Source organism: Propithecus coquereli, unplaced genomic scaffold (assembly GCF_000956105.1).
Source record: "Propithecus coquereli isolate 6110/MARCELLA unplaced genomic scaffold, Pcoq_1.0 Scaffold325, whole genome shotgun sequence".
NCBI classification, from domain to species: Eukaryota; Metazoa; Chordata; class Mammalia; order Primates; family Indriidae; genus Propithecus; species Propithecus coquereli.
This window is the reverse complement of record NW_012148897.1, coordinates 975,923-1,002,199: the sequence shown is the minus strand read 5'-3', so window position 1 is coordinate 1,002,199 and position 26,277 is coordinate 975,923. Positions and strand designations below refer to the sequence as shown.

The window sequence follows — 26,277 nt, the reverse complement described above, 5'->3', positions numbered from 1 at the left end:
TTTCATTATTATACAACAGATACTTTTTAAAATGTAGTTAAAATTTCAAACATGAATTACAGCCAATTGACCTTTTTCCTTTTCTATTATTTTCTACATATTTTTTACTATCACATAGTGGCGAAATGTAAAAAATGTTTATTCTGATTCAATCTGGAAAGCAAAGTTAACTGCAGAAAAGCAACTGAAAGGTCTTGGAATGAATCTGAGAAATGCCTACCTATGGCAAGGCTCTTGCTTGTTATTCACATAAAAGGAGGGAGATAATGTTTAGAGTTTCAGGTAGGATTGTTGTATTTCTGCTGTCAATGTGAGGCTGCTGATGGTCACATTACATCACATTAGATGCTAGTTTTTAACACTGCTTTTATTAACAAGTCAGCCTCTAATGTGAAAGGATTAGTGCTTCTAAACTGCAAATTATACTGCCAAAACTAGGAGTCATGGTGAATGAAAAAACAGCTACATTTCAACATACCAGTATTTCCCAAAGTGAATTATGTAGAACACAAGTTCCTTGGAATGTTACTAGGTGTTACTCAAAAAACCTTCTGTGGTCAAATTACTCTGGAAAACACAGTGCTAATTGAAAGTACATATTGTGATGTGTTTTCCCCTCTCTCACAGGACATTTAAATTAGAGCCTTTGATGTGCTCTTATGCATTAACTTTCTAAAATAGTATGTGCTTCCTAAACTCATTTGACACTGAAACCCTATATTTGGAAGAGCATCTTTGGAACCTGTGTTCTTTGGAACATACTTTGAGGAACACTAGATTCTGTTACTTCTGCAGTGTGTAGCTAACTAGCTGAAAAGTCTAGATATCAATGATTTAATCCAGAGGCAATTAAACAGGCATGATATCTAACAGTCATATAATTTCTCCAGAGCTGGATCAGGAATGCTGGTGTGATGTGCTAAAGCAATTTTGGGGGAATACTAAGGGAAAATCAGTCTAATGATGGATCGAAAGGAAGGAAGAAGAATTTCTAAAATCATTAGAAAAGAATGTTTTATACAAAGTATGTATTCCTATACTTTGAAATGTACAATGAAATAGTGCCTTTCTAAACATAGACCTTTCATTAACCCAGTTGCAAAATAGATATGGCAACAACTCAGAGAGAAAAAAAATCAGGAAAATCAAGGTATATCTGGCAAACAAAAAAGTGTTCATTGCATCTGTGAATCACTCATGTATTTCCAAATATATCAGTTATCCAATCTAATAGTGTAATCAAATTCCTAGAATCATTTCAGATTGGACTAAAATGATAATGCCATCACTCTCATGCAATTCTGTTGAAATAATTACACTTGTATGAAATGAGGCCTGTTTTAAATTATCCAGCTCACATATGCTCCTTCACTATAACACTCTCTGTGTAATACTCTTACAACACATACAGGATTCAAGAGGCCAATACCTCAATGCACAGCAAGGAACAGAATGTAGCCAGTGGTTACCATAATACATACATATGCATACAGTTTCATTGTATTAGAACAGTGATTGAGGGTTAATTGTCTTGGGCAAGTTGGTCACATAAAATAAATTCGGGTCTTGGGAACTAGCTTTGGACCTTTCTATGCAAGTGTTGTTTATTCCTATGATTAAAGAATTGCAAGTACAATGAATGTTTAAAAAATTTTCCTTGGCTGCCTGTCCCCCACCCCCAACCCATGTTAAGAGTACAAATTGCCCGTGGAGCAGCAACACAGCAGTGCACCAATGAGGATCTGGGCTTGGCATCTTGCTGGGGGCTCACGAGTATGTGGTTGTTCCCGGCTTCATTTCTAAAAGACTGTAAAACCATCCCAAAATTTGGCACCATGGGGACTATTGGCAATTTGAACTCAGGCTAGCTAGGGAGTCTGGGCAGCCTTGGGTGACAATTCCAAAGCTTCGGCAGTGATGTTTGGGGAAGCTTCACATGCAAACTTCTCAAATCAATTTCCCTAGGGCTAGATTCCTGGGTCCCTAGAGAAGGGGAACAGCCAGTGAACCTTAGGGCACCCTAAGAACAATGTGTGCAGACCCACAACAGCTTGAAAAGGATCAGGAGAGAGAGCTCTAGGAGGACATGGGGGAAGGGAACAAAATACTCTGATTTAGGCATAACTATCCTAACTATTAATCAGACTGCTACTATTTTGCCTAGAACTTCTATCTTTTATAAATCTACAAGCCATAGTGGGGGAAAAGAGGCAGAAAGGGAATAGAAAATATATGCACTATTTGGTTAAAGTCAGAAATGAATTCATTCTACAAAGTAAAATTTAGAAGATGCTTTGTGAACCTCAATTAGAGGGAAACGTAGGTAACTCGTGCACTCAGCATCACCTATTAAGAAATTTTGCAGTAAACGCTAATTTACTAATTTAGTAGCTTTTCTTTTTCATCTTCATCAAAACATTACTATTTCCATTTTAGACAATAAAAATGATTGTGAAGTTTAAAAATGTCTTTCCTTTATTGTTATACATTTGTATGTTAAGTGAAAAATAAAAATAGAAAGTTGACTACGGATTGTAAAATGGTGACACCATTGATTCCTGACTTCAGTTAGATGGTGGGCTGTGGTCACTCTCCAGAGTCAGAACGTCCTAAAACTCCAAGCAGACTCAGCCCCCTGACCTGACTGTCTCAGGACGGATCACGAGCAGCCTTTGTTTTCCACTCTCCCCTCCCCGTTCCCACCCTAAATACACACATCCAAATGTCCAGTGTCTCTCAATAGACAAATGCTTAAATCTAAAATGGTGGCAGATATTTTGTACTAGAACATTCTATGTATGGCTAGAAAACAATAACTGGGGTTCTAATTCTAATATTTAAACACATAGTATACAAAAGTAAGCAAATTTCTTGGGAAACCATTAGTAATTTTCAGTACAAAGGAAAGTGTTTGGAGGAATCAGGACAGATTGCATTCCCTGGCAGCCATAGGCAATATTTTCATTCTCCAGAGTTCTCTCCTGCAAACAGCTCTGGGAAAGAAAGCTCTACAGTTGAGGGAGGGCAGAGGCGAGGCACCACGGGTAGGAGGTGCCCAGTCAATGGGGCCTGCAAGAAGCTGTAACAGCAAATGCCCACTCGGGAAGAACAAAACCACGTGGACACAGAGGGATGGGGACACAAAAAAATCTTGTCTAGCTGTTTAAGCCGCCTTAGTTAGGCAAAGACAAATGACCCAGCATTTTCTCTAAATTAACTTATATAATACTGAGGTTGGAAAAATGAGACTTTGGTGACAGGAAATGGAGAACAGTAAGCCAGGTCCTCAAATAACTCTGGGCCACTTATCAATATGGGCAAACACTTGAATTCCCATTTAGTGTTGTTGCCACGGCACCCAAGTCCCCCAGGTGTCCCTTGGTTGCCTCCCCTGCAGGCAGCGTGGAGTGGTCTGTGTTTGTCCAGCAAAAGCTACCAGTGTGGATTGGTATTTGCAACCAAATGTTAAAGGCTGCTAACTTTCACTGTCAAGGAGAAGCACATTCCAGTAATTTCCCACCAAACTCCAAACTGCAATGACAGGGAACTCTGCACACTTCAAGGAATACACATGCAGTTCTAGGCTGCTGCTTCCCAGAACACTGCTTGAAAGCCACTTAAAAGCTACGAGGATGGAGGTGGGGGTCACACAAAAACTGCAGCTGGGGCTCCATTCGGGGTGGTAACCTCACAGCTCGCTCCTTTCTCTCAGTGCAAACGGCCTACTTCCCAAGGGGCACTGTGACTCGTTCATCATTGTTTTCCTCGATCTACCCTTAAAGATGGAAGAAATTATGGAATTGTGACTTGCTTTTTTCATTTCCCCTAACATGGTTTTTTGGTGATGTAAGACAAAAAATCATGGTGTCTGGTGGTGAAGTAAACAGCTGCCTAGTACATACAGTAAGGTCTAAGCAAAAGGTTAAGGTCATGCATGATTAGGATAAACTCACAAAGGCTGGCCAGGTGGTATACAAAGTCTATTTAACTAATAAAGGGAGTGAGGGAAGAGGGTTATTTCTGCTGTGTAGGTGGCTGCCACTGATTCTCCGTGCTTCCCTCTGTCTCCAAGAACAGCCACCGAATAATAAACCACTCCAAACCCGCTTCGGGGCTGCTGCTGAGCAGAACTCCTGGGCTCAGGAGGAGAAAGCACTCTCAGGATAGTTCTGCTTCTCCGCAGAAGATGTGGCCACTTCAGCACCTGACCATGCATGGCAGCCTGGCTCCTGTAGCACTGGGAGGCCTGCCCTTCCCACTGTTCCAAAGAGAGGACACAATGGCTGATGTCTGGAGGACCCTGAACAGGATGTTGAAAAAAATCTTAAAAGGGAAACTACACGGCATGTACATTAATCACTTCATACATGTGAATCTACAGCTACTTATATACTTTGGACATTGGATGAACGTGTTGGGAAAACATGAAGAAACCACTTTTCAGCTTCTCAACTGCATTGGCCAAGAGTACCCTCTGTTCATCACTGAATACAGACCTAAGACCACCAGGGAGAGGGGAATTCCGTGTCTGGGATGGATGATCCTAATTACAAGTCTCACACCTTTTACTATATTAAAAGAGACCAGTGTGTTGAAAGTCCTTTAGTCTAAGGCAGCTGAGACCCCTGAAGGGTTCACTGCTCTTCTGTTTTGCTGCTATTCCTGAACTTCACCACCATGACTGTTATATTGTCAGGGCAACCTCTGTAAAATGACTGTAAAACTATGCTCTTGGCCCCAAAGTGAGGTTCATCCAAGCGTTCCTTGATGAATCGAACTGCTTCTTCATTGCTGAAAGCATCCCAGAGGCCATCTGATGCCAAAATCATGAATTCAGGCTGGAGCTTGTCCAGGTCAAAGGTCAGGATATCTGGGTCTGGAATGACAACGTTGAGATTTTTCAGTGGATAATCCCCCAGTGACCGAGACATGGCCAGGATTCCCTGGACCCTCCAGGAGCCATTGAAACTGATGAAACCACCTAGAAAGAGAGAATGAGCCCATTAGCTTGAGCAGCTGGTACAGTTTGGGTACGTGCACAACAGGCTGACCTACTGCATGTGAGCTGGGCCAGGGACATCCCCTCACCCCTGTCACTCTCAGGACTGAGCAGCATCCTGCTGCATGACTCAGGGTTTGATACTTTACCGGTTGATCCTCATGCTCTCATTCCTGGCATCTTGAAGGCCTTTAAGAATGTATCAGTAAGAGTATTGAAGGTAGGGGACAGGTATGGGGGAGGGCATCGGTTTTAACTCAACACCATGGCAGCTCAGTGATTGACAGTGGAGAGTACCAGGGTAGGGATTTGAGGAGATCGGCAAAGGAATGCTAAAAGGCTGGTGGACAGGCACTAGAGACATCATTGGTATATATCGTTTAGCCTGAGGCCATTCTTGGGTGTGCCTACATAGATTTCAACACAGCCCCCAAATAGGATTGGGATTAAGGAAAAGCACATATTAGTGCAGTTGTTAAAGGACCAGGTTAGACTGCTTGGATTTGATTCCCAGCTCTGTGACTTCTAGCCATATCTGACTTTGGATGAGAAACTCCTTCTGATCCTGTCTGCCTGGCTGTAAAATGGGGATAATATCCATTCCATTGGGAGTTGTTGAAAAATAAAGGAGTTATCCCATAAATCACTTAGTATAGTGCCTGAACATGATATGTACTCGATAATATCTATTATTATTTTTTCTTTAAAGGAGCTAGAATTTTGTTCATTCACGTATTTGTCAGATATTTACTAAATACCATTCCATGCAAGGCAATTTGCAGGATGTGAAGTTATATAAGATTCAGATCTTTCTCTAAAGAAGTAGACAGCCCACCAGGAGAGACAAGCACAAAGTGGTTGTCAAAGGGGGAGACTAGTATCTGCTACATGCTGGGCAGATGGAAGGGGGTGGGATGATTTCTGCTTGTGATGATCAGGGAGGAGCGAGAATTAAAATTGGGCTTTCAATGATGGGTAGGACTTCTATGGGTGTAAATCTAGGAGAACATTCTAGGAAGTATGGTCTAGTGGGCAAGAGCATGGGCTCTGGAGTTACACGGTCCTGCGTTTTAATTCTGGTCTCACCATTCACTAGCTGTGTGTCCTTGGAGCACACAAGCCTCTTTAACATTCCATTTTGTTGGCTGCAAAATGAGAATATTACCAACCTCATAAGACAGGTAAAGAGAAAAGTATGTGTGTAAAGCACCAGGCTTCGTTCCTAACACAGAGTGAGCACACAGTGAATGGCAGCTGATGTTGCTGTTAATATTGGAAACAGCACAAGGACTGGAGACAGAAAGACCAGTATGTATTTGGCCCAGACTGGCTGGAGCTTGTTGTTATACTAAGCAGGAAGGGGAAAGATGTCCTGAAAGGAAGGCTGGGGTCAGAGAAAACCAATCATTGTTCCTTAAGCCCTGCTATAAAATATACCATTGACAAACTACATAAAAGAACAGAGCAGGTTAGATTAACCTCCTTAGAGATGGCGTCCAAATTTCCTTTTATGAAGAATCACTGTAGGGTGGGGGCGTGGGTGGTGGGTATGGCAGGGAAGAGGAGAGAGGATAAAGTGGCCATGATGTTTCAGAAGAGAGCACTGAATGCTAAGATGGCATTTCCAGGTATATTGTGTACGCGTCCTTGCCTGTGCTCATGCAAGAGTGGGCTCATTGCATCTTAAGTCCAGGCTCACAGAGGACTTACAGGGAGATGATGTCTTAAGTAAGGAAACCAGAGTATTTCGCTCATTCTGCCTAGAGCTCATCAAAGCTGAAAAGATGCTCCTAAAACATCATTTGTTCCATCCCATCAACAGAAAACCTACCAAAGTTTTCATTAAAAATTATTCTGCATCTCAAGCAGGCACTGAAGCAGGAAGTTGTAATAAAATTCAACACATTTTGACTTAACAGTACAGCTTCCTACTGTGAAAACTCAAATGTTGATTAGGTTCATTTCCTTCATTCTTTGGGCAGAAACTGACCTGTAGAGACTGAGAGTCAATCTGCAGATTAACCCAGACAGCAGGGGTTCATCTGGTCAGAGACTAGCCTGTGTGAGCATCCCACTCGCCCCCCTAGGCAGCTGGCCTGCTGCCTGGCGTATCATAAAGAACCGACATGCTGCAGCTGTCAGTCTGGGGAGTAAAAGAATTTTTCCCTTCCACAGGTATAAAGGCATCCTCCCATATCTAATTATGAAAATATAATAATCAATCGATAATCTTCTGAGTCTTTGTCCAAATGTCACCTTTGTAAGGCCTACATGGACTATCCTACTTAAAACTGCGCTGACACTCCCTATTCCCTTACCTGCTTCTTATCTCTTCATGACAGTTATCACCTTGTCATACACTATTTAACTAGCTTATTTATTTATTTTTTTTGAGACAGAGTCTCACTCTGTTGCCCGGGCTAGAGTGCCGTGGGATCAGCCTAGCTCACAGCAACCTCAAACTCCTGGGCTCAAGCGATCCTACTGCCTCAGCCTCCCAGTAGCCGGGACTACAGGCATGAGCCACCATGCCCGGCTAATCTTTTACATATATATTGGTAGTTGTCCAGCTCATTTCCTTCTATTTTTAGTAGAGACGGGGTCTCGCTCGTGCTCAAGCTGGTCGTGAACTCCTGAGCTCAAACGATCTACCCGCCTTGGCCTCCCAGAGTGCTAGGATTATAGGCGTGAGCCACCGCGCCCGGCCCATAACTAGCTTATTTTTATCTATTTTTTTGATTAATGTCTATCTACTCCATTTCCTACCTCCAAGCCAATTTCAGAATTAAGTTTCATGAGGGCTTGGGGAGGGGGCATTGTTATAGTGCCAGCACCTAGAATGTTGAATAAATGAATGAATAAGGGACCTCTCCACCCTCCATTGTGCTCTGAAATACTTACTTATACCAGGCAGTGAGCTAGGTGCTGAGGTACGGAGATGAAAAAGATCAAGCTTCTGTCCTCCAAGAGGTGACAGGAAGGCAAGACAAATAAGAGAGCTAAGTATGCCCATGCACTGTGAAAGATGACTCAGGATATCCACATAGGATGCTGGGAAAAGGCAGAGGGACATCCAACCCAGATTGGGAGAGGCTTTGCCACAGTGTGACAGCGAGTGTTTCCAAAAGGACACCCTTAAATTGAATTCTATGGGACAAATAATTTTCACCCCCTTGGACAGTAGGAATAGGACTTGCAAAGGTACAGAGATAACAGAAACAAGGGTCTTTTGGGGAACCTTTTAGTAGTTTAGCATGGCTGGAGGGAAGCTGGGTATGGCAAGAGGGGAGAATAAGGTAGGAACCAGGGACCCAAAGATCTTATTAGCCTTTAAACTGGAAAGTGATTTTTTGGGCCTTTTAAAATCTTTGGTCATGGAGAAGGGCAAATTCAGTACAAAGTCAGGTCTCAGCTGCCTCACCAGCAGCCTCTGTATTGATCTAATCTCTGGGTACTGAACATTTTATCCTTCAGGAGCTCTCTAAGTAAGACTCCTTGCCCCTGAACACGATGGCAAACATTCCTTGCAGGTGTTCGCAAGCTCACCAGCTCTTTTTATCCTCTTTCTTTCCTTCAGTTGGTAAGGCTTGTGATCATGAGACAAAGGAATGGCATTCCCATCTTTGTCACACAGGACTCCTCTTGAGTCACCCACGTTGGCCACAGTGAGGTCTTTATCTGATAGTAGAGCAATCAAACACGTTGTGCCTGCAAAACAGAAGAGAGAGGCAATGTGGGAGGTCAGCAATGCATAGAAGTTTGGTTGCTTCTTGTGGTTAGTGGATTCTTCAGTCATTAAAACTGCTCCTGCTGGGTGAGAATTTGACTCCAGTCACTTTGGGAATGATGGTTATTTACTTCAACAGCACTGATCAAATCTGACAGTCAATTTTCTTAACCATGTTAGAGTGTCACTGAAACAGGCTAGGATAACATTATCATTTTCCTAAATCATTTTGTCTCTGCTACTCTTTTTTTTTTAAGCTTCTGCCCTGGACATGCTACTCTTAATTTAAACACATATCATATTTAAAAGGATTAGGAAAGAATAAAAATCAGTTTGAAGCTTCAGACAACCGATACAGATTTTAAACTTCTCATTGGTGCACAGTTTCTGTGAAGTCCCAGTTGAAAGTGGGAAAGATAGGGGTGGGGTGGGGTCCTCAGGTGGATTAATAAACACAAGGATTAGAGGGTAGGCAACAGATTTTTTTTTTTGTTTTTTAGAGACAGGGTCTCACTCTGTTGCCCAGGCTGAAGTGTAGTGGCACAATCATAGCTCACTTCAGCCTCATACTCTTGGCTTCAATCGATCCTCCTGCCTCAGCCTTTCGAGGAGCTGAAACTACAGGTGCATGCCACCATGCCCAGCTAATTTTTAAATTTTTTGTAGAGATGGGGTCTTACTATGTTGCCCAGGCTGGTGTCAAACTCCTGATCTCAAGCAATCCTCTCACCTTGGCCTCCTTAAGTGGTGAGATTACAGGCATGAGCCACCACACACAGCCGGGCAACAGAATTTTTTTTTTTTCTTTTTTCAATTATTTATTTTTACAATTGACAAATAAAAAGTGTATATATTTGTTGTGTACAATATGATGTTTTAAATATGTATGCATTGTGGAATGGCTAAATTGAGCTAACATATGCATTACCTCATGTACTTATCATTTCTTTGTGGTGAGAACACTTAAAATCTACTCTTAGCGATTTTCAACACCACTGTATATTGTTATTAATAGTCACTATGTTATACAATAGATGGCTTGAATTTATTCCTCCTAACTGAAATTTTGTATCCTTTGACCAACGTCTCCCCACCCACCCTACCACTCCCAGCTCCTGGTAACCACCATTCTACTCTCTGCTTCTGTTAGTTCAGTTCTTTTTTTTTTTCTTTTTTTTTCATTTCAGCAAATTATGGGTGTACATATGTTTAGGTTACGTGTGTTGCCCTTGGTTCCCCCCCCCACCAAAGTCCGTGTTTCAAATATGTCCATCCTTCGGGTCGGGCAACAGAATTTTAAAAACCAAAATGGATAGGTCATAGAGAATAAGAGGAATAAAGGAGAAAGAGAAAAGTTTAGGAAAATGCCCTGAACCTAAATGGGAAACTGGGTGCCCTATGGACAAGGACTCAAGGAAATGTCTGTTGGGGGTGTCTGGAAAAAGCTTTCTTTTTCACTAAAATAGACACAGAACAGGATATGACCCATTTCTTTGGCCTTAATGTTGGCCCATGTGTTTCCCAAAACTGTGGCAGCATCTTCCAATTATGAGGAGATGTGCCTCAGGGTCAAGGCAACTCGAGGAGGATGGTAGAGCCTGAAGATATGCATATCTTCCTATATACTTTAAGTCGCCTCCAGATTACCGACAGTATTATTTAATTCTGAACTTCAGGACGTTTCTATATTAACAATTTATTCTAGATGAGAACTTAATTGCAAATCTTGGAACTTAATTGAGATCTTAGAAATTTAACCTAAAAACTGTACCTCACAGATTGAAAAAAACCCCAAAACTATAAAAGTGAATTCACACAGACTAGACTTCAATGTCTTAGACAAGTGAGGCCCGGCAAGTTATTTGACTTTTAAGCCTCAGAAAATGGTACCAGGATCCATTCAGTTGCTCAAGCCAGAAACCCAGGAGTCATTCTTGGTTTTATTCTTTTCCTCATTCCTGACATCCAGGCCATCATTAAGTCCCGTCACTGTTACCTGTAAAACACATCTTAAGCCCTTCTCTTGTTCTCAGTGCGTTGACTCTAGTCCAAGCCACCGTCGTTGCAGCCAGTGGACTACTGCAGTGGTCCGGGTGAGAAACAGTGGTAGCAGGTGCTGCGAGACTTGGCCCACCTGTCCAATGTCAGGTCACACCACTCTTGCCCTTGCCCAAGGCTCCCTCCTGCCGTCCGCACATGCCAAACCTTTTGTCGTTTTTCGGCCTTTGTACTCGCTGTTCCCTCTGCCTGGCATGTTCCCCTGTCCTTGACATTGGGCTGATTAATCTATACAGTGATGTCTTAGCTCAAGTGTGACAACTTCAGACAGTCCTTCTCTGACAGGAGTTGTATCTCCTCTTTAGTTCCTTTATTGCCCTTACAATACAGTTATCTTGCTTATTTGCTTAAGCTAGTTATTTAGTGCCAATCTTCCCCTATAGAATATAAACTTCACAACGGCAGGGATGTTGTCTCCTTATTTTCCCCACTATCATGCTGATGTCCAGAATATCCCAAGCACTCTATTTTTGCTCAATAAACAAATTAATAGATGAATGAATAAACATTTGCATGTAATTTCTGACCTAACATTATGCTGATTTCTTGCTCTGACAGGTCAACCCAGTTCAGTACCACACTGAACACCATTGTCCAGCTATTGCCGTACAGAGAGCTACTCAGCTGTAGCAAAATACACTTTACAAATTGATCAAAACATGACAACTCTCCTGTACATGTACGACACATGCTCACACACACACACACTGCCGGTAAGTGGACAGAAATTCCAGCCCAGGTGTGTGCCAAGTTCTTTCCTCTAGTCCAGGATCCCGGTTGAGTGCAAATGAAACATGGGGGGCCGGGCTCCTATCCTCACCACACCTTCCAAAGCCGGGCACCTTGTGCAGTGATAAGGTGCACCACGTTGGTCATTATGTGAACAGTCTGTGTCCGTTTCTGAACTCAATTTGTACTCAGCAAAATGGGCACAGTTTTGTGTTGGCCTGATAATTCTTGTTTTCCTTAGGGAAAATACATAAATGCAAATTATTCATCAGTCTATTTCTCTAAACCAACATTCTCCCTTCTGATTTAATTTCTGGGATGCAGAGTAAAGGTACACAAAAAAACTATTTTAGACTGATCTAAATATTTTGGTTGTATACTATTAGGCACTTAATTCATTTGATGAGTTAAGCTTTAGAAAAATGTAAATTCTAATGAAAGTTAAGTAACTCAGGGTATCTCAGGTATCTTTTAAACTGTTAGTTTTTGTTTTCTCAGTTAAATTCATAAGAAAGTAGTAATAAAAATTTGTTCAGCACTATAAATTCCACTAAGTGGCTCACAAACACACCTGCAGATGATTTTTGAACATGCAGGGTAAGTAGGGCAGGTGTTATTGTTCCTTCTAAGCAGATGAAGAAAATGGGGTCAGAAACCTCAAGTGTCTTATCATTGATTACACTGCTCAGTGCATATGTACTGGACAACCAAATAACTAAAAAACCTGTGAATCCACAATTACTACTTTAGTAATAATAACAATGATAGACCCTACTGCTTCAGCATTTTATTTACATAATATAACTAACCTCTCTGGAACTGAAACACAGGAAGCTTGGATTAGTTAACCTCTAGGCCCCCTTCAGCTGGAATATTTTGCAGACGTTGAATTGGAATTGCAAACTCCAGCGACTTCAGGAAAGCAGGTCAGATGTAAAAAAAAAAAAAAAAATCTCATGGCCCCCTTGGAGTAGCTTTACCCTGCTATTTTTGCTAGGAATGTGGGTTCTGAAATATTTTTCTACTCCAAGAAAGTGCAAACACAATGATAAGTGACAACAGACATCAGGTTTCAGTGTTGGGGCCAACTGGAGAACACACACTAACAGGGCAGCAGTTCCTCAGCAATGAAAATAGTTGCCATGTGGGAATATAGGTCCATTGTGAATAGATCCTCAGATTTTTCAAGGCAAGTCATTTTTATGTGAACTCTCCTAATTTTTAAATATTGTTAACTTTTATTTTAAAAAATAGTGCAAGCCAAGCAAAAGGCAACTGTGAGTTAAATCTGGGCTAGCATCTGGTGACCCTGTGTTCTTGAGCTTTGTAAAAATGATTCTTCACAGTATACTTTTGTATAACAGTAGTGATGACAGTGAAACCTTATACTTAAGGTAAGTGTTTTCTTACCTATTCTGGCATTCAATTCTCAAAACTCATCAGACAGGGTGGAATTATCTCGCCCACTTTATAAGTGCATAAGGTGGGCAAAGAGATCTTAGGTATTTGTTTAAGGTCATGTGGTTATTTAGGTAAAGTGGAGAAGGGAGAGGATGACACCAGAGACCTGGGTTCTGCAGCCGAGGGCAACGTTTGCATCACATCTCAAGGCTGCCCAGCCACCAACGACTGCATATCACATATAATTCCATTTCTACATCTTGTTTATGAATCTTTGACTCTTTAGACTGAAAGTCCCTTTTAGGGCCATGGAAATGCCTTATTCATTGCTGTATTCTTACCACAGTGCTTTGTGCAATGCACAGACTCATAATGCTGAGGCAGAGGCTAATGATTGGGGTGGGGGGGGAAATGGGGGTGCTTTTCAATTTATACCACCTACTGATTGTCCTTTTTATACAATTTACACCTTGGTACTATGTAAATATATATACTCTAACCACGCTAATATATATGCTCTTATTTTTAAAAAATATTATTAAATAACAGGGTTATCTAGGTGATGAGATTTTGGACCTTTTTGTTTTCTTCTTTATACTTGTCTGTTTTAAGATGAATTTAATGTTATTTAAAACTATAATTTATTCACAATGTTTCAGGAGCATATTTACTACATAAGGCAAAGTATACAAGATATAAAACAGAAAAAAAAAAAAAACCAGAACAATCCCGGTTATAGAGAGTAAGACGGTACAGATAGAAAAAGGCTTAGAGGGCTGAGTGTGGTGGCTCATGCCTATAATCCCAGCACTTTGGGAAGCTGAGGCAGGAGGATTGCTTGAGACCAGGAATTCGAGAACAGGCTGGGTAATATAGTGAGACCCTGTCTCTATAAAAAATAAAAACATTAGCCAGACGTGGTGGCACATGCCCATAGTCCCAGCTACCTGTGAGGCTGAGGCAGGAGGATTGCTTAAGGCCAGGAGTTTGAGGCTGCATTGAGCTATGACTGTGCCACTGTACTCCAGCCTGGACAACAGACCAAGACCCTGTTTCAAAAGAAAACAACAAAGGAAAGAAAAAGGTTCAGAGGAATAGCAGTGACAATGATGACAGTAGCACTTTTGGTAGTTCAAATTCAGATTCAGATTCAAACATCAGTGACTATCCATCAGTGTCTTGGTGACAGACAAGCGAGTCTCAGCTGCCTTTAGGCTCTCCCCGGCACTGCCTCACAGATTCCTGAACAGTCTCACCCAATTCTTCTACTGAGAGGTAACACTCTGCCCTGGATGCCAATGAAGACCCTCACTCCCTTGCACTACACCCCCCCGCCGCAACCTTTCTGTAGGCATACAACTATGATGTAAAAATTGGAGTCATGAGAATCCTTATTTTATGAAAATTCACTTTATTGTCACATTTTCTTAAGTAAGCAACATCACTTTTTTGGAGGGGTGGGCTAGGGGTAGGAAGCTGGAAGGAGTGAGGAAGGCAATGTGGAATTAACATGCCTTAAGAGCCTTGTGCTTAATAGCATAGGTGGACACTCACCTACACAACGCCAGATTGCTCATGCTAACAGTGATCCCCTTTTGTGGCAAAATGTCTTTTGTATGACAATGAGGGAAACTGCCATTTTTGTTCTTTAGGAAAGAGAGAAAGAAATTGGGGAGAGTGGGGAAGGGGTGGCAAGAGGTAAGAAGGGAGAGGAGAAGAAAGGGAGAGAGAGAGAGGGAGACACACGTATACATACTCTTCAAGGATTTCAGTGAAGGTGTTAGTTACAACAGCCAAAGGGCCATTCATTATAGAGAGCATAGGATAATCAACACATTTATAGGACAAGGAGAAATAAAATATGCTTATCTTGTAAAAGTTTGACAATGAATGTTAGTTCAATAACACAATTTCAGGGCCTAGATGACAGCAAGGCCTGATAACTGACAGAAATTATATTGGTGTGCAACATATTGGAAAAAGAGCAAGTGAAGCCAGTCGTTAATGAAAGTATCATGCGGGAATGATAACTGTCAGCACAGGCTTCTAGCCCCCACCTCCCACCGCCAACACTGTGATCAGCCATGTCCTGAGACACAAATAAAGTACCAGGAGGCTCTCAGATAAGACTCCCTGGCCCCCTACTCCCTGTCTGCATAATCTTTAGTCTGCCAAAGTTTGACCTGCTTAGAGATTTTCGTCAGTCTTTCTTCTAATAATTAACGCTGTGGCAGAGACAGACTTGTCAGGGATGACACCTTATCAGTAAGCTCTAATCTTTCCTTCTTTACTCTTTTTCTCTCTTGTCCATTGCCCTAGTCCTTGCACCCCTTGCTCTAATTCTCTGGGAGGCAGGTCCTCTCAGAGTCATAGCACTGTGCGTGGCTGGCCCAAGACACTGTGTCACCTGACACATGAGTCTAACTCTGTGTAGCATTAGATTAATGGTAATTAACGATTCATATCACCAGTCAATAGCTGCACTGTAATGAGTCTTGTAGAAATGAGCTTGAACGTTATTTTATGTTAAGAGAGGCTTGATGGAAAGTGATTGGAAAGAGCTGTGTCTGTGTGGACAGACACATATGAGCCAACTTATGACAGCTGCTGTATACTGAGCATTCACCATGTAGCGGGTTCTATGCTCAGTCCTAGGCATACATAGTTTCTTTAATCCTGACAGCCTATGAGGTACTATTATTATCTCTGTTTTACAGATGATAAAACTGAGATTAAGGCCGGGCGCGGTGGCTCGCGCCTGTAATCCTAGCTCTCTGGGAGGCCGAGGCAGGCGGATTGTTTGAGCTCAGGAGTTCGAAACCAGCCTGAGCAAGAGCGAGACCCCATCTCTACTAAAATTAGAAAGAAATTAATTGGACAACTAAAAACATATAGAAAAAATTAACCGGGCACGGTGGCGCATGCCTGTAGTCCCAGCTACTCGGGAGGCTGAGGCAGGAGGATCACTTGAGCCCAGGAGTTTGAGGTTGCTGTGAGCTAGGCTGACACCACAGCACTCACTCTAGCCCGAGCAACAAAGCGAGACTCTGTCTCAAAAAAAAACTGAGATTAAGTGATTAGCCCAAGACCACATAGCTAGTGAGGGGCAGAACTTACCCAGTCTGTTGTCAGAATGCTGCTTTCAACCTCGAGGCAGGCCATTGCTACTCTGTATTTAATGCTTCTGTGCAAACCAGGAAAAAGCATCTCTTCTTCAAGACACCTAACTACCATCTCCATAAAATGGCCATAATACACATTCAAATCAACAATAACCACAGTACGAATGTTGCCTCTTAGAGCTGTGTAGTCCAAACATGCACAGTAGAGGCAGCCCTGCTTTGTAGGCTGTATCCTGCACCCACTGGCCCCATGAAGAAAGATACCATAGGATAGGATCAAACAATGAGGAAGTTCAGCAGAACAGCACACTAGAAAGTTCTTGTTTCACAAGAGACTGGCAGCAACCCTAATACCTGACCCGGAAGAGTGAGACATGGACAATGCCACATCTAAGGCCAAAGGATACTAAGAATACATTAAGACCTCCTTCCAGCAAGACCTGAAGCACTAGGATGGCAAGCCATGTCTGTGGGCTTCTGAACAGAGGAAGCAGTGATGGCACACACCCACATATGCAGGGAGGCTTACGTAAGTCTCCCAGACTGGACATAGACTGAAGTCCCCCCAAATGGCACCTTCTTGGGTCTTCCTTTGCAACTAAAGCTGCCTCAGCTCCCCCCGCATCACATGCTGAAGAGGAGAGTGGCAGGAATAGCATTTTGTGAGAAACAGGTCTATTACAAACTGGAATTTTCTTTTCCTCCCTGAGACTTTTGCATAGGCAAACATATCAACTATTGAGTTTGACATTGGCTGACAGTGAGTCAGTCAACTGGATGATAAATTCTATTATTTTAAACCCTAGTGCTATATTGTTTAATTCTAGATTTAGGTATACTTGGGCTCTTCCCAGCAAACACAGTAATTAATAAGAGGACTAGAAGAAATGAGAAATAGTGTATGAATGTCAGAAAGATCTTTTCCACAAATGGGGTGTGCCATCCTAAATATGAAAAACCATCTCTTTAGTAGGGGAGGTGGGGGTCATAATTCAGGCTTTCGGAATCTGATGGAGTATTCATTTAATTTTCACACTTCACCAGAGTTAAAGTATAGATGTGTCATCTCATTCTCATGAACACCATTTTTAAATTGAAATGTTCTTCAACTTCACATTCCAACTGCTGTAAAAATGTTTATTTCACACTTGGGTGAGGCCTGTGGGCACACTTCTGGTCCTTCTTTTTTAGTTAAGTAGGAATGTGTTAAAGACAGCCGCTGCCTATTAAACACATCACACGCATTGGGGAGTCTCAGAAAATCACAGCAGGTCCTCTTGCTGCAGGAGCTGTCATATATACTCTCTGGGCACAACTATTTTGAAGTAGAAGCAAGCAGAAAAGCTTTTGTGATACCCATTAACATACTTCTCATAACTATTGCTGGCATTTAGTTCAGATTATGGCATGCTACCGAAATTGATTTATAATTACATAATCACAACCTGAATTCTAAGTCCAGTATCTTTTAATGGTAAATAAAATTAATTTCATGGTTGCTTTGACTCTTCCTACATAAGCCAGAGAAGCACTGGCTGTATTTTTTCATGTCTTCGTGTTATTTGAGGATTCTTCAGTGAGATGTCTCACTTCTCTTTAGGGTTCCCAGCAAATAAGTACTGTTTCTACTTCTTTATGAATGCTATGGGAATGGGGTAAAAGCTCACTGGAAGTGAGCTTTATTAAAAAGGGCATTTGCCTTTTAATAAAAGGCAGAGAAGAGAAAGGCAGAGAGAGAAAAAAAGGAGAATAGGTCTGGAAACAAGAAGCACAGCCTAAATCATTTGGTGCTTAAAAGAGAATTACACTTTCTTTGACCTTTTTGTTCTTAGTACAGTATCAACCCTCTTCCCTATAGTTTCAATTAAAAACAAATCTTGCCTTTGAGGTTATTAAGTTATCCTTATTTAAATTGCCATACAGTTATAAATCTATTTGCACATACATGGTTGGCAGGCTGATAGTTGAAGATATTAATTGAAGTTCCCATCCCCTTGCATGTACATGACCCTCCTCCATTCAGCCTGAGGCATTCACTGTCCTACGGAAGATTAGGATTGCTCTGGCTGAAATGCAAAGAGAAAGAAATAGTTACGCTTACTTTTGAGTTTCAAGGAGACTGTGGAAACTCCCAAAGACACAATATTCCCAAGAGAAAAATCATTTTGAGTATCCATCAGCCAAGATTCTGGACTAACCTATATGCATATGAAAATAGAGCAAACAGTGAGTTTTCCTGCCCATAAGCCTCTCTTCCTGCTCTCCTTGACCAGTAAGGCTGGCCAGGCAGTAGGGTAGTGTGTAAGAGATGGAGGGGAGACAAAGAGGAAAACAAGAGAGAGTCTTTGATGTGGGATTTCCAAGAATTATGTGGAGCTCAAAGTATAGAAGACTTAGACCTTGCTTTCCAGGATATAGCCCAAGAAATCATAAACCTTTGCCCCAGCATGGAGAGGCAATGGCTGATGAGAAGCTAACTTGGATAGCCTAGTGTGAAGCAGAGAGAACTGCTGAGAACTGCTGGGCTTCCCCTGGGAGAGAAATGGCAGGAGCTTCAGAGTGCCACCGAGTGGGCCTTTCAACCACAGGTCACAGAGACCCTGGGTCATCCCAGCAGAAGCCAGGACAGTAACATCAGCTTGACACTTAGATTGCCCCTGGGAGAAAAGAGGACAAAAACATAAACTAAATTTCGTATTTCCACAAAAAGAACCCAAGAAAATCAGGAAATTATGGAATATACCTGGAAGTGAATGAAACAAGATTTTAGTATCACATCCAATATGGACTCGAAAGCTAAATTACATTCAGTTCTAGAGAGATAAATTAAGTTACATTTCTACACATTTATTTTATAGCTGTGTAATGTGTTTGTGTGTGTGTGTGTGTGTCTATTGTACATTACACATCTTAAATTTTATCCTGGCCTAGAAATCATGAAATTCAATTTTAAAAATACTGTAGCCAGTATCAACAATGTTGGACAATCAAATGTGACTTCCTTGCCACTGAGTTAGTTAGCACAGACCTATAGTTGAAGAATTCCAGCTGGAAGGTAAAATAGTCTCCTAAACCAAGTTTGTGAATCATGCCATTGGCAGGTTCTGTAGTTACACATAAATTATTTCCAGACAATTTCTTCCATCCAAACAGAACACAGTCACTTATAACCCCATTTAAGGTGCAAAATAAAGATTGTATAATTACGTGTATTTCGAATAAATAAACCTCAATCAGATTTTTGCCAATTTGATCCAATAATTATTAATTCTCCAGATTGTTTTGGGCTTGGTGGATTATGAAACTGACTCTAAGGGTATGGCGTGTCTCCAGGAAGGCTGCTGCCCCCATGACTGGAATTAAATCCTGAATTTATTACATCTGGCCCATCTGAACACATACCAAAAAGTGACATCCCATCTATGCATCTGTAACTAAGAAAGCACAACCTTATTACTTATGAAGATGGCTCTCTTTCTTCCTCACACCTCTACCCCCTGCACCTAATAATGACATAGGACTGGATGTGTGTGTTTGTGTGTGTGTGTGTGTGTGTGTGTGTGTGTGTGTGTGTACATTGACTAAACAGTTCTATGCTGCTTGTTTTCTCCTTTGGTGCTACTATGTACAAAGCACTAGGCTTGATGCTTGGGCAATAAAAATGAACAAGATACAGTCCTTACTCCCAGAGCCCTCACTGTCTAAGGCCAAACTAAAACTAGACACACACTTAGAACCCAGCAGGATAAACGCTGTGACAGTGCTCTGAGTGCCTTGGCTCAGTTTGGGGACGTGGAGAGTGGTGGGGAGAACACCAGGGAGGATGGCTAGGAGGCAGTAAGATCCTAACTCTTGAAGATGCAACAGGGTAAGGAATTCACATAGCCTAATATGGTTCTTGGCACAAGGAAGGAGTTAAAAAATCTGTAGAATAAAAACAAATGAAAGGAACAGTTTTTTTAAAAATGATTTCTTTATATTTCACTTTCAAAACAAAGAATAGAACAAACACTTGTTTATGCTCTTTAACCCAATAATGCCAATTCTTGAATTTTAGCCTAAAGCTTTATGTATAAAGATTGACCTCATAGAATTATTTAAAAGAGCAAAATAATAAAAATAGCCAAAATTAGTAGACATAGGATGATAAAATACATTAAGAAATGTCCAAAGAGTTAAGCATTAAAAGGACATGAAATATAGTGTTTCTAAAGAGAATATATATCATCACGGGAAAGTGCTCATGGTACATTGTTAAGTAAAAAGTGAAAAAGTGTACATAAAATTTTTTAAAAAACATATTATATTAGCATTTTTACTGGAAAAGAACTGTATATAAAATATTATTCCAATTTCATTCACTTAAATACTTTATATATGTATATAAACATATGGAAAATTATTAGAAGGAAACAAAGATAAATGAGTTTTTATTTTATCTTATTTATTTATTTTTTGGAGACAGATTCTTGCTCTGTTGCCCTGGGTACAGTGCAGTGACATCATGGTAGCTCACAGCAACCTCAAACTCCTAGGTTCAAGCGATCCTCCTCCCTCAGTCTCCCGAGTAGCTGGGACTACAGTCATGTGCCACCATGCTTGGCTAATTTTTTCTATATATTTTTAGTTGTCTAGCTAATTTCTTTCTATTTTTAGTAGAGACGAGGTCTTGCTCTGGCTCAGGCTGGTCTCGAACTCCTGAGCTCAAGTGATCCTCCAGCCTCAGCCTCTCACAGTGCTAGGATTACAGGCATGAGCCACTGTGTCCAGCCAGATAAGTTGGTTTTTAAATTTGATTTCTTAAATTTTTTAAAAATTTTTTTCTGAAGTTTTTCAAATTTCATACATATAATATTATTTATAGAAATTACTTCACTTGTTACCAAATTCGGTGCTTTTTACTTTTGTGTTCCTTGGTGTTAGGCATTTTTGCTTTCCTGCTGAGGGTCTTCTGCCATGGTCTACAATGACTTGACTGGGTTCTTTGTTTAGTTGTTTGACTGTCTTCGCTGGACCAACCTGTCATTTCAGGAACTTAAGACTGTAGCTATGCGAGTGAAATACTGATAAATCTTACGCCTCCCTGTTTTCCATTTTGGCCAACGTAGTTCCCGGGATAGAAGGAACAGTGTCAGGAGGAGCTGGGAAGGCCAGTCCCCAGACTCATTACGGGTAGGCTCAGGAAGCTCCGGTTAGCTGACACCAAACTGCTGTGACACCACTGTACCACATAGTTAGATGCTGCTGCCCAGGAAGGGACAGAGATGACCTTGGAGGACAGGGGGAAAGTGGCAGAGGGCAGCTGGATTAGGCTGATTATGAAATACTTGTTGCACAGGAAGCCTTGACCAGGGAGAGCCAGTTCCAGAACAGATGGTGAGTCTATTCTTGCCATAGGCAATCGCTGAGTGGGTATCCCATTTGAGGGGATCAGGCTGATGTGGGGTAGGCGGTGAGGAGGAGGAGTTATAGGATGCCAGAATCTCAAACCAGAAGTCAAGTCACAACAGAAGTAGCTGTGAACAGCTACTCTACTTGCTGTTCACACATACTTGACCTCATTTTGTTTTATAAAAATCCTGCAAGATACATATGATTATTATTATTAACTCCCCTCATCCCTCATTCTACAGATATGGAACAAGAAACTCACCAAGATCACATAGCTTTTGAGTAGAAGAGCTGTATTTTGAATCCAGGTCTGACACCCTAAATCAAGTTTTTAGAATTTTCTGTGAGATGCAGAACCTTATTCGGAGTGCTGTGAAGGAGGCAGTCAGTTTTGGCAGCAAATAGCTTTATTTAAGGACTCTTTAACATTTAGGCAGGTTGAGCATCCCAAATCTGAAAATCCAAAATGCTCCAATGAGCATTTCCTTTGAGCACCATGTCAGTGGTCACAAACTCTTGGCACATTTCAGATCTCGGATTTGTGATGCTCAACTTGTATTTGCTTCCACTAAAAAATAATATGGAGCAATATACAAATGAGACATTCAAAGAAATGTTTCTGGTACAGTATTCAAATGCTGTATAAAATATTTTTCAATGGTTTTTTAATTCATGGCTGAGCTGGAAGATAAGTATGTGATTTTCTTAGAGGCCAGAAACAATAAGAAAGTGAAAAGCCCAGGGAGTACGTGAGGGAGAGAAGCTGATCAGTTTGGAAACACCATCAAACATACCCTCTCCCAGCTCCTTGAGACCAAGTCACCAAGGAAGGGGCTCTCAGGGTATTTAGGATGCAGTGTTCCAGTGCATCAGAGAGGGGGTTGGACAGTCCTCAGAGTCTGAAAAGTGATATCCAACACCTCTTCCAAGGATCCTGAATTACTAATTTCCACTTATCAAATGAGGCGATAGGCTCGGGGACTAAGAAACCAATTCAAGATTGGTGGCTGGTTTGCAATAGAACCAGAACTTAAGCTGCATTTCAGCTGCTCAGTCCAGTCCTCTTGGTGTCGCCACAGAGTTGGGGCATATTCCAGGCTGCCAGCTTGAGCCTCTGCTAAATAAAACTTAAACACTCATATTTTCCAAGTGTGAAAGTCTTAACAGGTACAGTCCCAAAGGTTTAAATGGACACTTAGGCATGAGCTACATGAGCGTAAGTGACAGGGAAGCTGCCACGCCAGTTGAGAATGAGGGGATTCTGTAACTGAATAGGTAAGACTGTACTCTAAGTAGGTCTAAATCCCCTCTTGACCCTAATTGCATAAAATGTGGACTGCAGGAGGCATCTTTTAAACTGAAAACTAAGAGCACTTGAAGAGTCACAACCTCTGTTTACCTAAACTACTCCTAGGATCCCTGGAAAGTCCCCTCTTTGGTTGATCGCTAAGAAATGAAGCTTCTTACAACCCCATTGTCCTTTTGGATCCACTCTAAGTTAAAATGGCCTCTATAGGTAGTTTTTTCATTTGTCACCAGTCTGTTTTCCAGGCAAATGTAATGAAATCAACCTCTGACTTGAATAAAAATCAATGTTTTTAAACATTAAACATGATTCATGTAATTACATTTAATTAATTTTTGTTTGTTTGTTTGTGTTTTTAGAGATGGGGTCTAGCTATATTGCTCAGGCTGTCTTGAACTCCCGGTCTCAAGAGATCCTCCCACTTCAGCCTCCCAAGTAGTTGGGACTACAGGCATGTGCCATTGTGCCCAGCTGTGATAGAATTTTGTTTAGGGCTCCACCTGGGAAAATATGCCTCTTTACCTATTTTGCTTATTAGAGTCCTTGAATAAGTAACAAGTTTTCAAGAACACCCCTCACACTGAGTTGGTCCAGGCCCATGGATGGCACAAAACTGCTAGGCAGCGTGGTTCTGGGGAGGGAGGGTACCTCAGCATGTGGTTTCCCCTGAGTTGGTCTGGCCTTGAATAGCCCCTGAAGGAGTTATAAACCCCAGGGTGGCATTGTACCTGACTTCTGGGCTTCTGCTGATCTGGCTGCAACAAGATTCTGGATGAGCTTATGAATGATGTTCATATAGCCTCTGAACTCATCTGCTAGCTAGCCAAGAGGCTGAAGTTAGTTATTCATTCATTCAGCAGGCATCTAACAAGCACTTTCTACTACTATGCCAGGAATTCCAGTAGCTGCTGGGGACTCAGCAACAAAAGATGCAGTCCCTAGGTGAAGAATTCACAGTTTAATGGGGGGCCAACTAGGGGAGAATAGAAAAACAACAATTCTATATTCAATTCAATTCAATATTATAGTTGAAGTTGACAGAGGCTAGAACAGAAACCAGCCTGCACTGGTATGAAGAGGAGTTATTTGGGCTGAGGTTTGAGTGGTGAAAGGAGTTAGCCAAACAAAGCTGGTGGGGAGGAAGGCTTGGGGTGTGAGCATATATGTGTATGTGTGGTGGTGGTGGTGGTGGTGGGGGGGAGTTGAATAAATAAATGAATGAGAGGGGATTGTTTTTTTCTTCCACACTTGAGAAAGGTTTTTAAAATATGTTTTTGAAATGATGATGACTAGGGCATTTGATTTAACATGAGTCCAAATATCTGTCAAATCTCAGTATGGAAACTACTGACATTAAGAAATGTCAAAGCATTGAAACATTACCGAGTTGCAAATATTAATAGGGAACCACACACCATTTAAGAAATCGTATTTAGAAAGAAAACATGAAAAAGAAGCAAGGTCCCAGTCTGACTTTAGAATATTCACAAATCATCCATATGGAATTTTCTCTGATTACTTAATTAATAGTAAAGGTTTTGACCATATGCTATAGTGCCCAATTATAGCACTGAGGAAAGTAAATTACTGTACTTGATTTTTTCTTACTCTATTTGCAGTTCACATGTTTAACCTTATGGAGAATCAGGGATCATATTGCTCTTACTTGCTTGCAAATTTAAACTAATGTGCAAAATTCCCAGCCTTAAGGATCTTAAATTAAGAACACATGTTATATTAGTCCCTTGCTACTATGGCTAAATGACATCCAGCTGAGGAGTTTTTAAAATGGTGGTGGTGGGAGGTGTCTTACACTACTTAAGAATTAAATCTCTAAGGCGAGAATTATCAAACTATATATTATACTTAAAGTTTTAATTAAAAAATGCTGAGGTGTCACTCCTTGAAAGAGTTATCCAGAAATAAAAGAATGTATTTCACTAAGCACTGGCAATTGGCCAGCTAATATTTTTCAAACTCTGATCATGAACCATAGCAAATTCTATGGCCTTAGGGCACCCAAATGGAATAATCCCTCTCAGGCCCAAACCTGGTAGATTTATACACAGTTTCTAAAGCGGGTATTTGTTGCCTGAGATAGGACCACCTTTGGAAGCCAAACTTCAAAGGTCCAAAGGCTTGCAGAAAGCAGATTATACCATTTATACTAAAGAAATTTATTTGATTCAGGAGTTGGTCAGCAGATGGGACGCAGGATTATTCAATGCTTTCTACCTAAATTTGCCAAATGGTAGAAATCATTTTTTATAATTTAAACTATGATGAGGTATGAGTTTCACAAAATTCCAAGAGAAACTGAATCTTGGAGCTTCCAATACTAGAATAGTTTCAGGTGAAAAAATATACACCTCCTCCCTACTGCTCCACCATCCAGTCACTCTAGTTTCTAACAGGGGAGAGCACCAAGAACTTGATCATTATTCCATTAGGAGAGTCCGCAGGGTTGAGGTGAGAGGCAGAACTACTGAAGAAAAAGGAAGAATGTTCACATGATTTTCAGACTAATCACGTGAGAGGGAAGACTAGTCTATGATATGTACCAAGCAGATGTACTGACAATACAGAATGAAAAAGATGTCAGAATGGGGCCAAATTTGCTTTTTAAAAGAAAAATAAAACTCTTAACTACACTTGCTGTTATATGCAACCTATAATAAATCCTCTGCTGTAAATTTTTATGAGGCAATGCGACTCAGTCTTGCTGAAGAAATGGATACAAGATAGATTCATTCATCATCATTGCAGCTTAAAACAACAAACATTTATTATCTTACATAGTTTCTGAAGATCAAGAATCCTGAGCAGCTTGAGTGGTTGTGCCTCAGGATCTCTCATGAGGTTCTAGCCAAGCTGTCAATCATCTCAAAAGCTCAATTAGGAGAGGGTACACTTCCAAGCTCATTCAAGTGCCTTTTGGCAGGCCTCTGCTCCTCACCATGTGGGTCTCTCCACTGGCTGCCCAAGTATCATGATAATATGGCAGCTGACTTCCACCAGAGCAAGTGATTCCATAGACAAAGAGAGAGCAACAGAATATACCCAAGTCAGAAGCTACAGTCTTTTTATAACCCAGTATCAGAAGTATCATCCCATTCTGCTGGATACATTCACTACAAGGGAGTCATCAAGTTCAGCTCACATTCAAGCAGAGAGGAATGAAGTTCTACTTCTTGAAGGAAGAAGTATCAAAGAGTTTGTGGACAAACTTTAAAACCATGCTCATGGTTACCATAGAGTCAGATAACAAAAACGTGAGCTAGCAAAGCACAGATCAGAATATCAAAGGTTTTTTTAAAAAGGATTTTTGCTTTGAATACTGACCTCATTCAGGATTCAAAAATAAGCAGCTTCCTAGACAACTAATCCTCATCAGAGCAAGAAATATCATAAATGAGATTTCATGGAAGCCACTTATATTCTTGGCAGGAAAAATGGACTTGTCACATATCTTTTTTTTTTTTTTTTGAGACAGAGTCTTACTGTGCTGCCTGGGCTAGAGTGCCGTGGCATCATTGTGGCTCAC

The 26,277-nt window shown here is 41.2% G+C and overlaps 1 protein-coding gene across 1 annotated transcript in view; it reads right to left on the bottom strand.

The window, feature by feature from the left end:
* Nucleotides 1–2,755: 2,755 nt before the first annotated feature.
* The window catches only part of PPM1L (protein phosphatase, Mg2+/Mn2+ dependent, 1L), a 287,544-nt gene continuing 264,022 nt past the window's right edge, over nt 2,756–26,277 (bottom strand). The window contains exons 3-4 of the mRNA XM_012650425.1: nt 8,546–8,707; nt 2,756–4,981 (exon numbers count right to left, since the gene is read on the bottom strand). Of these exons, the coding sequence (XP_012505879.1) occupies nt 4,635–4,981; nt 8,546–8,707 (509 nt within the window). The 3' untranslated portion in view covers nt 2,756–4,634. The remainder of the gene's footprint in view (nt 4,982–8,545; nt 8,708–26,277) is intronic.